This window comes from Danio aesculapii, chromosome 20 (genome assembly GCF_903798145.1).
Source record: "Danio aesculapii chromosome 20, fDanAes4.1, whole genome shotgun sequence".
In the NCBI taxonomy this organism is placed as follows: Eukaryota; Metazoa; Chordata; class Actinopteri; order Cypriniformes; family Danionidae; genus Danio; species Danio aesculapii.
This window is the reverse complement of record NC_079454.1, coordinates 44654771-44673378: the sequence shown is the minus strand read 5'-3', so window position 1 is coordinate 44673378 and position 18608 is coordinate 44654771. Positions and strand designations below refer to the sequence as shown.

The following is an 18608-nucleotide window of genomic DNA, read 5'->3' as shown; positions in this document are numbered from 1 at the left end:
TCATTTTAAACCAGGAGTCTTATTCCTGGGATTTCCATGAATGTGGGAAAAAGTAAGGATTCACACTTGAGATGTTTTAAACTGCATCCAGGAATTAATGAGCCAGAGAGGATGAGGTGCTAAAAATGGGCCGATAACAAAAAATCGTTCAGAATTCCTAAATGGACCCTTCTAACAAGATGCGTTTAACGGTCATCAGCATGTTAAATGCTTTAAAATTTTTATTATTTATGTGTTTATGTATGTATTATATCAACTTTGCATCAAATTACAAGTGAATTACTACTTATACATTGAAAAAAGTCACGGTGGCGTAGTGGGTAGCACGAATGCCTCACAGCAAGAAGGTCACTGGTTCGAGCCCTGGCTGAGTCAGTTGGCATTTCTGTGTGAAGTTTGCATGTTCTGGCGTGGATTTCCTCCATGTGCTCCATTTTCCCCTACAAGTCCAAAGACATGCGCTATAGGTGAATTGAATAAGCTAAATTGGCCGTAGTGTATGTGGGTGTTTCCCAGTGTTGGGTTGTGGCTGGAAGGGCATCCGCTGCGTAAAACATATGCTTGATATCTGCTATGGCGACCCATGATTAATAAAGGGACTAAGCTGAAAAGGAATGAATGAACAATGAAAAAATGATGTCTGCAAAACTGTCGCAAGCCATTTATGTGTTGAATTTAAACAAAACAAATTCAATTTCAAGAGTTCATATTTAGATCATTCTTGACTATTTAAGCAGGTTTGGCATGCTGTCCCGGGAGAGAACCCTGGGCCTGGTCAATAAGCATTAGGAGGGATACAAGATCAGGTAGTTCTCGATAACTTCCCAGGAATAGACCGCCAACTGCGCCAGTATGTACGTAATAGGTGCTTGTGACTAACGTTTGTTACATGTCTTTAGGCTGTGGGAGGAAACTGGAGTACCCGGGGAAAACCCGTGCGAACACGGGGAGAACATGCAAACTCTGCACAGAAAGTGTCAAATGGCTCAGCTAGTGTTTAAACCAATGACCTTCTCGCTGGCCACTCGCTAGCCACTGAGCCACCGTGTCGCCCGATCTTATCATTGAGGAGGAGGGAGGGGTGGATGGATGGGGGGTCTTTCAAAACGAAGATGAGGAATGAAGTTGAGGCTGGATATTTCTATTAAATTGGGTATGATCCGATTGGCGAGTTAGTGATTAGTGATAGGGATCAGCTGTAGTCAATCCTATCACATGCTCCTCTTGAAATTAAAATCCAAGGAATCCTCTGTGAATAATTTTTTTCAGCGTACGAGGCATTTCTAATGCAGCGTCTGTGGGGCAGGATAGTAAATTTGACATTATTCTCTCTTCTGGCTGCCATCATCAGTCTTATTTTATCTTTTTTCTGAACGTCTTAATAACACCATCGTGGAGTTTTTCTTTTATTATTTCAGCAAATAGGACTGTAAAAAAATATTTGTTGTACTGCGCTCTAAGTTTACTCAACTATGACAACTTGCGCTACTGAGAAACCCAGAAGTGAAAAGGGTCCATTGCAAATATGAAATGTTTTCATGTTAAAATTTGATTTCGAAGCAACTAAGGTGAAATATCACATTTATGGAAATCATTCTTAGGAAATTTTTTTAAAGTAGGGGAGAGCGGGGATGAAAGTAGTGTGGGATGAAAGTAACAAAGTGAGTTGTTTGAAATGTCTGGGTTTTTCATTTTAAAAGTAAATCAGGTTTAAATGGCAAGAGTTCCTGTGGGGACGAAAGTAACACTGTTATTTATGTCCAACTGCTGATAGCTTTATTTTTCACGTCCTCATTAGAGTTTTCAGTGTTTTGACATATGTTTTATAAGATAAATGCATATTGTCAATAATAAGAATTTTTTTTTTTAATGATAGAAAATTTTAACATGTTGCATTGTTGGATTGTTTCTGAAACATTTGATGGAAGTGAAATTTAAAATGCAAATGCAGTTTAAAACGTCATGGTCCTAGCAAATATTGTTGTGTCACCCATGTGTTACTTTTGTCCCTGCTGACGGGGTCAAAAGTAACAATGTGCAGCTTTTGTTTGAAGAAAAGTTATATTGGAGTTGTTCTACTTTGATACAAAATAACACCTGATTTTGATAGACCACTGTTGTGAGTTAGTATCCACCACAAACATATATTTCTGCTAAAAACATCATCTTTTAAAATGAGCTTTTTTGAAAAATGTTACAGCCAATTTAGTTTATTCAATTCACCTATAGTACATGTTTTTAGACTGTGAGGGAAACCGGAGCATCCTGAGGAAACCCACAACCAAAACGGGGTGAAAATGCAAACTCCACACCGAAATGCCAACTGGCCCAGCCTGGGGTTTGAACCAGCAACCTTCTTGCTGTCTTGCTGTATATAGTTAATTAACACATCTAACAGACTGAAAAAAAAAGTGTAACACCATTTTTAGTAAAAGAGTGGTAACCAAATGTTTGATGTATTGATTTGGCTATCATTTAAAGGACATGTAAGGACTATTTTTGAGCAAACTTATTGTTTGAAACATGCTTCAGTAATTTCGACCCTTTAAAAAATAACCATTGTTTTACTACAAAAATAGATTTTTGAAGACAATATGGTAACCATATTTTATTCATGGTATTTGTTGCACAACTAAGGCCTTGCATCATTTTTGTCGATTGAAAATTAGTTAACCGGAAGTACCACCCAAAACGCGGTACTCCTTTGTAAAATGTGGATGGAGAAGATGTTTGTAAAATGTGAATGATGAATTGTGGGATTGATTGGCGAAAGCATGGACAGTGTCGGAGAGCATAAAAAGGTAGGAAAATGCACTATTTTGTACCAAACACGACGGTCAGCCACTGGTGAACCATTCAAATATGCAGATTGTGCTAGAGTTTCTGTTACATGCGTAAATATTGCTGTTTACAAATTCGAGCTTAGCAGTTTATATAATGTGTTGCAATTTAGCTGCGAATATTGTGATAATATTGGCTCAGTTTACAACAGTTTATTTAACTAACAGCTTGCTTAAGTTCCGCGAAAACGACAACTTCTTTCTGACCGCGATAAATGCGCGTGAACGCAATCCATTGTATTTACTACAGCAATCTATTTACAACAGTGAATCAAACTCATATGGAGCTCCAAAGTGGCAGAAATACAAAAATCACAACATTTTAAATCTCTAGTTCTCACTGTGGTCCCTTAGACCTCGCTGTATAATATTACTGTGAGTGAAATCTTGGGTATGTTGAGTATTTGAGATGGTTTTGTATCTGATACATAGGCTATTGTTTTTGGTTAAGAAACAGCTCAGATTGTTCTCTGTGACATCAATCTTTCAATCAATGTCTTACCAAGTGAAAACCATGAAGGAGACGGTCCATCCACAAACCAGTCAGCACCTCTCTGTCAGAGAACCCAAGATAAACTACAAACTTCACTCCGTCTCCAAAGGGTCTGTGTAGAAAAGGTCACTTAATATTCTCACGTCCACGCTGCTTCTTTCCCGGCACATATTGTAAAAAATGGAAATAAATTAATAAAAATAAATGTATTAAACCCTTTATATATAAAATTTTCAATTCGACTGCATTCAAAAAACAGTAAAAATAGTCATGCTGTGAAATATTATTACAGATTTATGAATTATTATTGAGTAACTGAGGCTCAATCAGCATATTAGAATGATTTCAGAAGGATTATTTGACACCAAAGACTAGTAATAATGCTGTGTGCGCATATATATATATATATATATATATATATATATATATATATATATATATATATATATATATATATATATATATATATATAGTTGAAGTCAGAATTATTAGCCCCCCTTTGAATTGTTATTATTTTTTTAATATTTCCCACATGATGTTTAAAAGAGCAAGGAAATTTTCACAGTATGTCTGATAATATATTTTTCTTCTGGAGAAAGCTTTATTTGTTTTATTTTGGCTGGAATAAAAGCAGTTTTTAATTTTTTATGAACCATTTTAAGGTCAAAATTACTGGCCCATTTAAGCATATTTTTTTCCGACTGTCTACAGAACAAACCATCATTATACAATAACTTGCCTAATTACCCTAACCTGCCTAGTTAACCTAATTAAACCTTTAAATGTCACTTTAAGCTGTATAGAAGTGTCTTGAAAAATATCTAGTAAAATATTATGTACTGTCATCATGGCAAAGATAAAATAAATCAGTTATTAGAAATGAGTTATTAAAACTATTATGTTTAGAAATGTGTTGAAAAAATCTTTTCTTAACAAAAATTAAACAAAAACAAAACAAAAATTGGGGAAAATAAAATAAACAGGGGGCTAATAATTCAGGGGGCTAATAATTCTGACCTCAACTCTGTGTGCGTGTATATATATATTTCACAGTATTTCACATATCAATATTCACTTTGTTTTATTTAAAATAAACATAGCCTTGATAAGCATACAAGACTACTTTAAAAATGTAATAATTATTAAAATTATTCTTATTAACATCGCTTTTAACATTTTGCACATAAATCTGGCATTATTTTTATACTGTTTGTTAAAACAAGATTTAAAATCTACAGCAAATGATAATTTAATAATAAAATAATTGATAATATTTTGTAGAAAGCTGAAAACCTGTAACCACTGACCTCCAGAATATTTGTTTTTCTTACTATGGAAGTCAATGGTTACAGTTTTTTCAGCATTCTTCAAAATATCTTCTTTTTTATTCAACTCATAAAGGTTTGGAATCATTTGAGGGTAAGTAAACGGTGAGTACTTTTCATTTTGGGGTGAACCATCCCTTTAAGTCATTTAAATGTGACTTTGCCCCAGAGTAAATTTGCTCAACTGTTGTAACATCCCCTTTAAAACAAGTCAGTATTATGTTGTTTTTAATTATTAGATTTAACACTGTATATGAAAGTGCACATGCAGTTACTGCGCCATCTAGTGCTTTAATATCACTGCAATATTTTCAATTTTTAGAGAAACTGAGCCAGATAGTGAGCTTTTTTGCAGTTCTTGCACTAACTAATTTATATAAACATACAGGGGTAATGTAAACGCTCCTAATAAAAATGACGATCGATGAATATTTTTTTACTAAGCTAAGATCTTCAGAAGGGGGCACCATGGCTCATTGGTTAACACTGTTGCCTCACAGCAAGAAAGTCTCTGGTTCAAGTCCCGGTTGGGTCAGTTGGCATTTCTGTGTGAAGTTTGCATGTTCTCCCCATGTTGGCCTGGGTTTCCTCTGGGTGCTCTGGTTTCCCCCACAGTCCAAAGACATGCACTATAAGTGAAATGAAGAAACTAAATTGGCCGTAGTGTATGAGTGTGTAAACATGTTTCCCAGTAATGTGTTGCAGCTAGAGGGGCATCTGCTGTGTAAAACATATGCTGGATAAGTTGGCAGTTCATTCAGCTGTGGCAACCCTTGATAAATAAAGGGATGAAGCCGAAGGAAATCGAATGAAGGAGTGAAATTCTCCATAACATTTAAAAGGTCAAATGAATTTTAAATGCACAAAGCAGTTTTATAAGAATGACACCCAAACCCAGCAGATGATAATCAAGGTAGATGTGAACCAAACCGCTGTGATATCAGTACCACGGACAGCTACCAGACGAACAATAGATCTCATTGTTAACTCTACAATATGTTTGTGCCAGGAGACTGGAGTTATCTTCCATCAGACCTGTCAAAGGCCGCTCAGTGTGAGCGAACGTCTCGGGCGAAGATCGACTTGCACATGATGGACAGAGTTCAGCGGCGTGCCAAATATTCATGCAAAACAGCCCTTTTTTCCATTGGATCGAGCCAAACACTAAAATGTGAAATATTTGGAAAGCAACTCCATCCTGAGCCTCGGCCAGTCACCGAAGAGCAAAGACATGTTTCTCGTCAACCAAACGGCCCTATAAACCTTTTGAGGTGACTGAGTGTTAATTGAGAACTAATGAACTGGTAACGCAAACCCCGTTTCCAGAAATCTCACAAGCACGATGACTGACACACACACACAGTCAACAGCGACATTATAGCTATTATTTCTGATACTGTATTTAGGAAAATGACGGCGCAGTGTTCGCCTGATGTTGCAAGCCAAACCGTTTTATCGATGCCCAGGTCTGGTCCTCATTTAGCCCCGTCTCTGAATATATCCCAACGCATGTTATTATATTAATGACAGATTTTATGGTTTATGACTGGAAAGTCAAACGTTCTCGATTTCCTGTGGAGCTCGCAGTGATTTATATGGCTGAATGATAAAATGAATTTTCTTGACAGCCGAGGACTTGCGAGAGCTTCTGTGGGTTAAAGCCGGGCTCAGGAACAGCAGATTGGGCTCTTATGTGGAGAGATATATATCGTATGATGGAGCACAGAGAAGAAGGAAACTCGGCTGTCCGGGTTTGCAACGAAGGCACCAAGTCATCATGTCTTAAATGAATTAGAGTCCTCTCAGGCGCAACTGTCTCCGCATGCGGCCACATCCTGCCACTACAGGAAGAGCAACATTTCCATACACTTAAATGAAAATCTGAAATGACAATCTGTTTTTACTGAGGCTGTAATCACCCTTTCTGCTCACCATATGACTCCATGTTAGAAGCTAATGAAGAAAATCTCTTTTACAGCTCTGGCTTTGATCAATCCCCTTTTGAGGACAATAATAATACGGCAGACTCCGTTATTCAAAAAGAAATATATCGGAGTAATAAATGTCTCGTCTGGAAACGGTATGAAAGAATAGACTATAAACACTGCTGACAAATCATTCACTCATTCATTCGTTTTTCTTCAGCTTAGTTGCTGATTTGTCAGGGGTCACCACAGTGGAATGAACTGCCAACTATTCCAGCATATGTTTTACGCAGTGGATGCACTTCCAGTCGCAACCCAGTATTGGGAAACACCCATACATTCTTGCATTCACACACCACTCATACACTTCAGCCAAATTAAATCAATCCAATTCACCTATAGCGCATGTCTTTGGACTGTGGGGGAAATCAAAGCACCCGGAGGAAACCCACACGAACACGGGGATAAAACTCCCTCTTGATCACATTTGATGATGATTGATGACCCTAGCGAACTAAACAGACCTTTTATTCCCGGTTGCTTTGCGCTCGTCCTCTCTTGTTGATATGATTATACACGTGACTACCGGGACATGTTAATACGAGCAGCTGTCAATCAATTCGGTGGGCGGGGGGACCACGCTCCTATGTAAAGATGCGGTCGATCTGAAAACCGCTCCATTTGGTCCACCGTTTTTATGTTGCTAAATTAAAGAAAAAAACGTTTTAATTAATTAGCTAAAAGGTGTTTATATCACCCCAATATGTCGGTCTATACACCATACATGCACATATGTCTGTCCAAACAGCTTGAAAAGTAGATTTTTCACCATAGGTGCTCTTTAAAATAACTTGCATTTAATTGTGGACTAAATAAGACATCTGTTTTTTTTATTTAGTTTTAATATAATACGGCTTAGCTCCTGGTGTATTATAGCCCATCACGTCATATACGCTCAATTAATTCAGGACAACAGATTTTTCCTAAAAAATCAAAATCAACTGTAGATCTTTCTCATATCTGGAACCTAAACTCTGGAACAGCCTTCCCTAGCACAGTTCAGGAAGCAGACACACTCTGTCAGTTTAAAACTAGATTAAAGACACATCTCTTTGCATTAGCATATACATAAAACACAAATGCTTTTGAAATACGAATTCTATAATGGATTGTTAGTCTGCATTATTTAGGCCAACCGGAGCCGGGAACACTTCCCTAAAGACATTATGATTTGAACGGCATCTGCGCTTATGTTAGTCTTTTTTTATAATTCCAGAGGTTTCCATAATCCTGGACCAGGCCGTATCCTGAGCAGCTGCTGTGGTGGTCATGGAGGAGTGGAGAGCATGAGACTGATCACTGTAAGACCCCAGTGACAGATGAGTCCTCGTATTGATCCTGAAGGGATAGCCTGTACACCAGCCGATGACCACTGCCACCTGCAGCTTCTCCTAGACTGCAGACGTTTGGCCATAGGAGAAATGGTCGTGCCCAACTGAGCCTGGTTTCTCTCAAGGTTTTTTAATCCTTCACTTTCGCCAATTGGTGAAATTTTTTCCTCGCTGCTGTCACTGGCTTGCTAGTCTGTTTCAGTTTCAGTTTACTATAATCTTCTATGTTAAGCTGCTTTGACACAATCTACATTGTAATAGCGTTATATAAATAAAGATGAATTAAATTGAATTATAATATTGAAAATACGGTTAAAGTTGGCATTACAAATGACACTGGTTATGCAGGATGAGCCTAGAACTATCAGATTTTTCTGTGGAGGTGGATCTGGAGTGGTTCTGTATGACAGAGTGAGTACTAAAACCTGCTCCTCTGCTTTGATGTCCAGCTCGTCTGCCAGACTGGAGCTCCGCAGAGCCAGAAATCCCTCTGCTTTGGTCGTCATCTTCCTACCAAAGCCACAGGCGTGTGCCTGTCAGATCAACAATCTCCATCAAATCCCACTGCATGTCAGTCACATGGCAACTTCATTACGATTGGGAGGAAAAACCTGATATTTTGTTTCTCCAAGAAAAACCTGGATTTATGTTTCTTCCACTTTGTCCTAATAAAAATGATATAATGCGTTTGTGTCAGATTTCTGGAGACCAGTTCATTCTACTAGACCACAAATCAACAGTAAACTTTCATGTGATCCTAAAAACTAAATATTACTGAAATCCGGAGAGGAACTGCAAACATACAACCGAAATGAGGCTAAATAGGGTGACTTGAGAGAGTCTTAGAAGTACAGCAGTAATATATGGTTTTGTATACTCAATAAATCTGACAATGTCCATTTTTTACGGCTGCGAGCTTTAGAACTGACTGTTGTTTATACGGTCAGGTCACTCAGACACTAACAGACACTCGTTCAACTGTTGATTCATTCGCAACTGTCACTGATTGTGGTAATTTAATACTTTCTTCTTCTGGTTCACAGTCAAACCTTTGTTTTCAGCACAGTTGTGTTGAGGTTAAGATTTGAGTCTGGCTGTGCCACAGACACATTGGTCAAAATGTAATTAGCAGCAAGTTGTGAAGTTGTAATACCTCCCTCTGCTGGACAAGCCTGGTGCACTGAGATTAAGAAATTTACCTTAGCAGATTTCAGATATCTTATTAAAGCTACTAACTTAGGCTAGCACTTATACCAAAATTAAAGATTTAAATTTGACTGAACTAGGTGAGCATTAAATGTGGATTGTAAAATCAATAGGCCTACCTACCTACCTACCTATAAGGCCTATAAGAATTCAAGGTTTTACTTACATTTTGTGTTGAATGCATCATACATTTAATTTAATATTAACTGTACTGCACTCTAAATACAGACTCTTCCCTTCAGAGTATTATTTAATTCTATTTTCTTTAACCTAAATATTAATATTAGTAAATATTACAAGAGGAGAGAGGTAAACATGATAAAAATAACAGAAATATTACTGCATTAGAGCTTAAATAAACTATAACGCAAAACAACATTATGCATGCCTATTAATACAGCTGTTCTATCTCAGTTGACTGTAGAAATTCAAAGTTTTTACCCAACTGGTTGGGTTATTAAATAAATAACCCAATAAATGTTAAAAATAACCGAACGAAGCACCAAACATTTAACCCAACTAGTTGAGTTGTTAATAAATAACCAAATAGAGGTTAAAAATAACCCAACAAAGCACTAAATATTTTTAACTCAACCATTGGGTTAAATAACTCAACGTTTTTTAGAGTGTACCCGTGTGTTCATTCATTCTGAGGATGGATGCGTCATTGAGTCAGGTAGCGTTTGTTTAGCTTCACATAGGATCACGTGATGTTGATATACACGAGGAAATCGTTTAGGCCTGCCTGAAGTGACCATTGAACTAGTAAGTACACTCACTAAGCGATTGACCTTATAGAAAATGAGTTGCTCACTTGTTCGTTTTTAGAGTTTACCTTTTCCTGAAATAACATTTGGACGTCGGTTCTTCTTTGGCGCCATTTTAACGAGCTTTATTTGAGACGACTGAGCTGAATTTGCAACGTGGTGATGGCAAAAATTGTTCTTCATACAAAGTCTTCATAAAACGTCTAATATAACACGCTCAAACTACTTTTGTGATACTTAATACGTTTTATTAACTTGATTGACATTATTGATATATGCTATATTGATGAATGACAATAATAGCCAAAATAGTATTCAAATTAATCTTTAACATGGGTCACTTAAGGTGCTTCACACCTTTTTATAGGTTATTTTTCTTTTTAGGAATAAGGTCAAAGATTTAGAATAGAAGTTACTTGTAAAATGTTTTCTCTATTTAAAAACAATACAGTAGCGAAAGATGACTTCACTTACGTCAGATTGTATGTTTTCTTGCACAGCTGGATGTTTAACTCATGAAAAAGAATTGTGTGCATTGGCCAAGACTGATTAGCTGAAGTCACCACAGCCAAAAGAGGATTCCACTTAGTCTTAAAACCTTTCTAGATGGGTTATTTTCATTATTTGTGATGCCATAGCAGTCAAAATAGGACAAATCAGCTCATGTATGGGACAAATTCTGGAAGTGAGGGGTGGGTCTTTCGAACCACCTGAACCCACCCACCCCCTGTCTACGGGCCTGATATGAAAGCAATACACTAAATGTTACCTTAGCATTTTTCTCCTTTAAACATTAGGAAAGAAGCACTTAACAAGACTTAATTTATTAGCAATTTTATAAATAAATCTGTACAATAAATTTGATCTTGTAATATTGCATTAAGCCACATTAAGGATCTATATAAATTTCTTCACCTTTACCTATTTTTAGGAGGTCCCAAAATTAGCAATCCACTACAATACTGCAGTTATGCAGATTTAAAGTTTATGAACTCATCTAATGGGAACAGACAATTTTCAAAGTTATCAGATCCCTGTTCTTCTCACCACACACTGGGTCAATGGCAGGTCACACGCTTCACAATTTCAGTAGGGAGAATCGTCAACATCTCTGCCTATAGTCGACAAACTGTATGGGATTTTGCACATATGACTGAATTCAATCCTCTCAAATGTTGCACACTTGATGATTGTAACATAAGTGAACACTGAGATTTGCACAACTCTCAGTGAGGGAAAATTGTGGTTATATTCATGCTGGGGAAAGTTTTAGGGAAAGTTACTTTTGAAAGTAATGCATTACAATATTTGAGTTACTCTCCAAAAGAGTAACTAGCTGCATTACTTCAATAATTTTTATGGTAAGTAATGCATTGTGTTACTTTTGCATTACTTTGTCATACCTGACTGAGCCTTGATCTCGTTCAGAACTTGCAGGGTTTTTATTTCTTCTTTATTTTTAATAGGAGCTCTGCAATTAACATCACACTGTATAACCTCCATTTACTTTTAATAAAAACACATTAAAAATTGATGTAGGATAAGGTTATCTTCTGAGGACATCCTGACCCAGAGCTCTACATGCCACATATACAGATTAATGAAAGTTTGTTTGCTACTTTTTTTTTACTTTTTGTCTTACTAGTTACCTACCTGTAAAATAGCTGTCCATTGAGACAATTACCTTTTTCTTTGATGCATTCAAAATAATGAGAATACTTCCATAGTCCATACTTCTAGAAACATAATGGAAAACAATGTTGAATGATACTGTAAAACCAATAGAGAATTTTCTTAAAGATTTGAAATGCTAGAACCATAACTTGCATGAATTGAGTATTGGGTTATGTAATGTACTAAATCTTGAGTCCTGGGATAAGGCCATGTAAAAAACATAACGTAACGCAGAAACGTAAGGCTCTGCCATCTTGGTTTCTATCTGTCCTTGCGGATAGTGCATTCTCTCATTGAGTGCGTAATTCATTTTTATTCAGCAATTTTTTTAAAGCTAATTAATTAAACTAAAAAGTAGCTTGCATTACATTTTTTGAAAAGTTACTCAAATATTATTACTTACTTTGTTAAGGTAATGCGTTACCTTAAAAAAGTAATATTATTACGTTACTCTCATTAAGGCCCGTGCACACCGGGATGCTTTTTGCTCGTGTTTTCCATCGACGTTTAACGCCTCATGACTAAATAAAGGGCACCAATGTGATCGTGCACACCAACGCACAAAACGCCAGGCGTAAAAGCATCATTTTTTAAGAAACGCCTCATGCTTGTTTTTTTTTATTTGACCGCGTCAAAACCTTCTCCACCAATCAGATAATCACCAATCAGACAATAATTTCTTCATCGCTAGAGCTGCTACTTGAACCATCCATGCTTGTTCGAATCGCCAGTAACTTTTCAAGCATGAACAAGCGTGTTAACTTTCTCTCTTCTGTGTTAGAAGCGAGTGTCTGAAGCTTAAAGTTGTGTAAGGCCATCTAACGTCAAGGAGTGATTTTGCATACTCTACTGCTCGACGCCAGTGAAAATCGATTGGGTTTGAATCCTGAAAAGTGCTGACGATAAACACAAACTAAAAGTGTCCGGGTGTGTACGAGCCTTTACTTGTAATGCGTTACCACCAACACTGGTGACACATCAACCATCTGTTTACCACAAATCTTAACGTGACATCAATTTTGCAGATTAAACAAACTCAATTTTGGAACACAGTTGAATTTTCATGAAACTAAAGAGCTAGCACATCAAACATTATGCAATTGCGACAAATTTTGTGAACAGTAAATGTGACTGAATATTCATTGTGTGGAAAAGAGCTGCGGAGGCATTTGATCTAATTAATGGATGGTAGAAATAGACATATGGAGATTAGTTAGTTAACACTTTATTTGTCCTCTAGGGGCAATAAAATTTTATTAAAGATATTCAATAATGCAGTATATCATGATAATGAACATGATTATTGGGCACTTCCTAATACATGAATAAATATTTATTATTTAAGCTTTTAGAGTTTCAGATTGTCATGTTGTCAGTGGTTATTCATATCAACACCAATTGCTTGAAGATTTAGGCTGTTCGGGCCCTTTATTTGTTATTTGCCTCATGCGAGCACTCGTTTTTGCTGGATCAGCTTGTTGGATGGTGATCATAACCACACTTTTTGATGTACTTAAAATATTTCCAACAGTTTTGTTAGTGCTTGCCATACTATTTTATTATGCAATATTTATTTACAAATTTGCATTTAAACTGTAAAATATTAGTTTTAGATATAATGTTTTAAATAAAATAAAATAATTATAAATATGAAAAAAGACTGGTAAAACTTGTTTTAAACTAAAAAAGTGTAGCCTATAGGCCAGGGATGCCCAAACTAGGGCCCGGGGGCCAAAGTTGGCCCATGGTAACCTTTGATTTGGCCTGCTGTCCCATCTGAGAGGAGAGGGAGAATGATGGCAATGGTTTCGAGATTGTCTATTTAAATTTAATGTAACTCTTTTCTGCTTGTTTGTTTGTTTGTTTTATTGTTAAAAGCTAACTGAAATGCAATGTTTCAATGAAATGGTGTAAATTAATCAGATTTTGTTTAAATGTACACACTGTCTGCTGATAATCCAGAGACTTTGGTGAGCAAATCAAATAAAAGGCAGATTCTGCTTGTATTCAGCATTGAACTCCACTGTGTTATAAATATGATTGTTTGTTTTTATTGCAATAAGTTCTTATTTTAAAGTTATCCTGCATTAGTTAATACAATTTAAGTATTTTTTTTCTATTTATTTTATATTATTTTATATTATTAAATAATTAAGGAAATTACTCATGGCAACTTTAATGTAATATAGTTTGGTAGATTTATCTTTGCCCTGCGGCTCTCAATGAAATTTGGTTTTTGGCCCTTTATAAGAAAAAGTTTGGGCACCCCTGCTATAAGCAAATAAAATCTGGCCATCTTATTCAACTTTCATGAGTCAGAATTTGGCCACTTGAATAATTTAAAATTATATTTGTCCTAAAGTCTTCTTCTATCAGTAATTTTCACAATTTATGATGGCATACTAATCAAGAATGGGACAAACCAGCACATGTAAAGGCCAAACTCTGGACTTTGTCAGTGCGGGGGTGGGTCTTTCAAACCACCTGATGATTTTAATGCATTAACTTAGATTTATTAATGAGACCAAGTGTTACCTGCAATACTTTATCATTCTTTTCCAATTTAATTTAAAACATTTGTTTACTATGAACATGTATATAATGTATATGCAATAAAGCCATAAACAAATTTTTCTTTGTCTTTGGTAATACCTGTTAAGATCAACTTTTCTGTATCTTAAATCAACCGAGATTATACTTTTTTTTTTTTATCAAGATAAAAGTGTCAGAAATTAATTGCAACAACAACAAAAAAATACTCAGTTTAGACTACTTTGTAAAAGACAAATTATTCCTTTATTTAAAAACAAAATGTTCACAGATTTGAACATGGACTGGAGACAGTGAGCCACTGTCTCTGCAGGGTCTTCTCCTTGAGGACCTGTGAATCATTTGAGTCTGTACAAACAGATTAGAGTTACAGCCCTGGACCAGAGTGAGACATGTTTGACATTAATGCCGCATTGTATATTATCAGAAACGCTGAATGTGGACGCACGGATCCAAGGCAGAGAATGTTTAAGAACTAATTACCAACCAGCGAGGCACAAGACCTATAGCATATTTTCTTACTTGTGTGGAAAAATATAGCAGGCTCCATTTATTTTTCTGCACTGTTATTTCTGGATGGCTCCTACTTCGGGTAAATAGTCCCGTTCCCTATTGTAAATCTGACGGGCACAGGTCTTCAGAGACTTTTGAGGCTCTTTTTAAGGAAAAATAGAGACAGGCTTGGATGGCTATCGGCCATAATGAGAGAGTGGAAGCAAAGGGGAGCTTTGATCCATGGCCTGAAAGCTCATGTTTAAATCTGTTAGCAGACATCACTCATCTTTGCCCAAGGATGAAACGACCAGATCAAAGTCTGTTTCTTTGCATTTAATGGACAGTGAAACCCAGTTTAGATTTCTGTGACATACCATCAGCTAATGTAATAGCCCTTTCGCCACGTTAGGAAAATATATATACCTTTTTTGTTCATATATAAGCATGCGTATTTATCTTCAAAAACAGATCTAGGCAGTGACATTCATACCAAATGCACTCAGAATGATCCAGAAACTCAACCGCACAATTAGCACTCATCATTCAATTACAATAAATATCCATTTCCTTAGAAACGGCTCCATAAAACAGTATCAATTAGCGAAAAAACGTGTGTGGGGAAAAAGAAATAATGCAAGTCGAACTGTGAAAATATTATTTTATTCATAGAGCTTCACTCGAAATAGGCCTCTCTGGCGCCACACTCTCATTTCATATCAAACGCTTGTCCAAACCACACAAGAGCAGGAGCTCCACAAGGACCTATCACGGGCCCTATGATATTCCAGCGGCGCTAAGTGGAGAGGAGGAGACCTGGATGAACGCCCGATCAGATTCTAGGTTTCGGTGGGCCGCTGTGTGTCGTGAATCTCCTTTCCACCTCAGCTCGTTAATTTCCCATAAACGGCGTTGTGAATAAATATTTAAGTATGATATATCCAGTGCTGACTGATGTTAGACTCTTTGAGATAAGCCAGAAAAGAAATTAGAAGACAAAATGATATGAGTAGTGAGGAATAACAGGAAAGGCTGAACATCTTGTAATTTACAAGACAATGAAGGATTGAGAATCCTGCATAAATCGTTTGTAAAAACACATGGAAGTGTTATAAAAGAGCAGCTTGTTACTGTAGAAATGAATGGCATTTACTTGCATATGCCACGCTGCATTTTTTTTTTTTCTAATGAAGGCATCTATTAAATTAGCTGCTTTTTTTAAATGGTTATGAAAAACAAATTGATGCACCTTCAGAATACATCTGAGTACATCTATGATACACTAATAATACTAGAAACATAATGGAAAACAATGTTGAATGATACTGTAAAACCAATAGAGATGTTTCTTAAAAATTTGAAATGCTTGAACCATAACTTGCATGAATTGCATATTGAATTGCATATTGGGTTATGTAATGTACCAAATCTTGAGTCCTGGGATAAGGCCATGTAAAAAACAAAACTATTCTACTATGTATTTGCCTCAAAAAAGTTTCTTTTGCAAATAAATGCTGTTATTTTTAACATCTTACAGCAATTCCAAACTTTTTGATTTAGTGGCTAATTCGTATGAATTTATACGAATTTATATCTCATTCATACAGTTTAGTACGATTTGCTTATCACTCAATGATAGTTGGGTTTAGGGGTGGGGTTGGATGCCATCCTTTTTAAAATTGTACATTCAAATCGTACACGTTTGTATGAATTGGCCACTAAACTGAGAAAAACGTAAAATGGTTACGCTTTCTTGTGAGATTAGGCTGGTTATTTTGAACTTTTTATTATTTCAAAGAATCCTAAATAATGTATTTTGGTTAACTGGTTCAATGTGCAAATCTGTGAGAATAAGTAAGTTTTATAAAATCTTTTAAAATAATTTTTGAGGAACAACACTTAAATGCTGGTAAAAATTACAGTAAAAATAATAAAAATTTGCCATTTTCTATATATATATATATATATATATATATATATATATATATATATACACATTTTTTGCAGCTTGGTCAAACTACTTATTTAAAAGTAGTTATGGTACAACTTAATTGTTTTTTGTTTAATCTACTTGCATAACTTAATCAATTTAATTTGGGACAACAGGAACGGATTATGTGGAACCCAGCATTTTTTCAGTGTATATTACATATTCTCTAGCATTACAATATTCTACCGCTTTTTAAACAGCAGTGTACAGTATGTATCAAAGATACTCTGAATTATATATATATATATATATATTAACGGTCAAAAGTTTGGGATCAATAGGATATTTAAATGTTTAAAAATAAGCTTCTCCTGCTCACCAAGGCTGCATTTATTTAATCAAAAATACAGTACAAATTGAAAAATTGTGAAGTATTATTGCACTATAAAATAACTGTTCAAAATTTGTTTATCATTTAATTTAATAATTTATTCCAGTGGTTTTAATTATGAATTTACAGCTTCATTACTCTAGTCTTCAGAGTCACATGATCCTTCAGAAATCACTCTAAAATTAATTATTATTATTATTATTATTATTATTATTATTATTATTATTATTAATGGCAATAATAATAAAAGCAATGACTGGAGTAATAATTTCTTTTGAAACAAAATATTTACCAATAAAAAAAATTACATTTAAATAAATGCCGCCTTGATAAAAAGAATAATTTTCTTAAAAAAATAAGCATGAAAAAAAACTGACCCCAAACTTTTCACCGGTAGTATATATATAAAAATATATTTCAGATACATATTTAATATGCATGAAGGTTTACAACTGGTTTCATAATGTCATTTTTGTATGGTTTGAATCAATCAAATTGTTCTAGTAAATATTCTAGTGGTGTAAATGTGAACATGAATTCTGAAGTTTGTAATTTTGTCCTATGTCTCAAAAATCAGTACAAGAAATCAGAAACCGAGTAAAACACGAACAACTAGTGGCTATGTTGAGAAAGTAGTGTAAGTGTTAAGTAAAGTCTCTTTAAATGGAGACACAATGATCGCATTTATATGAGCAACAGATAAATATGTGCTGGGTGATATTTTGCATTCACATTTGAGTCCACGGATGAAGTGTTTCAGAATTAAATTAAAGCACCAGTCCTTAAGTGAATGGATGATAGATTGTAAGGGCCCTTGATGAATGAAACTACATGTTGCTTGTAGTCTTAGATTATTGATTTTGAATTACATGGAAAACATCTCCCCAGCCCCCCAAATGTCAGATTTGTTCATCTGTTTACTTGGTTAACCTCTTGGCCACATCCAGATATGCTGATTCGATCTCGTTGTCTACAGCACAGGTGTTGGTGAACTCTTCTTGTGCATACGCACTGTTCAGATAACGCCACACACCGGTCAGGTCACTGGGAATGTCAAAGTTCCGGTATTTCTTGGCAACGACCTTCAGGAAAAAATGGATGACAAACGATTAATGACTATAAATATAATTGAATAATTCTAAAAGATGAATGAGATGAATTCTATTTCAAGAGTTCACACTTAGCAGATGATTGGTAGAAAGCCCGAGCTCAGAAGATCCTCAAGCCTGGGGCTCTTAGAGAGAGTAGCCTGAGCTCAGGTAGGTCTTAAGAGCTCCCCCAAATTTGTTTGCTCTGCCTATTCCTTGATTATTAGGTGTTGCCACGGCGGAATAAAGCATAAGCCAGCATATGGCTATGCAGTGAATGGCCAGTACTAAAACACTCATATACTGCCAATTTGGTTTATTCAATTCACTTTTACTGCATGTCTTTGGACTGTGGGAGGAAACCGGAGTAGCTGGGGGAAACCCACACGAGCATAGGGTAAACTCCACACAGAAATGCCAACTGGCCCAGCTTGGACTCGAATCAGTGACCTTTTTGGTGTGAGGTGGCAGTGCTTACCACTGAGCCACTGTGCCACTCTGTCCTGCATTAATCTAGGAAAGAGGGGGAGGAGTAG

General features: G+C 35.9%; 1 protein-coding gene across 2 annotated transcripts in view; it reads right to left on the bottom strand.

Moving 5' to 3' along the window:
• Positions 1-17397: 17397 nt before the first annotated feature.
• Positions 17398-18608, bottom strand: part of clic5b (chloride intracellular channel 5b) — a 38472-nt gene continuing 37261 nt past the window's right edge. For both annotated transcript variants that reach the window (XM_056445415.1, XM_056445416.1), the window contains one exon: positions 17398-18066. In XM_056445415.1, the coding sequence (XP_056301390.1) occupies positions 17902-18066 (165 nt within the window). In that variant the 3' untranslated portion in view covers positions 17398-17901. The remainder of the gene's footprint in view (positions 18067-18608) is intronic.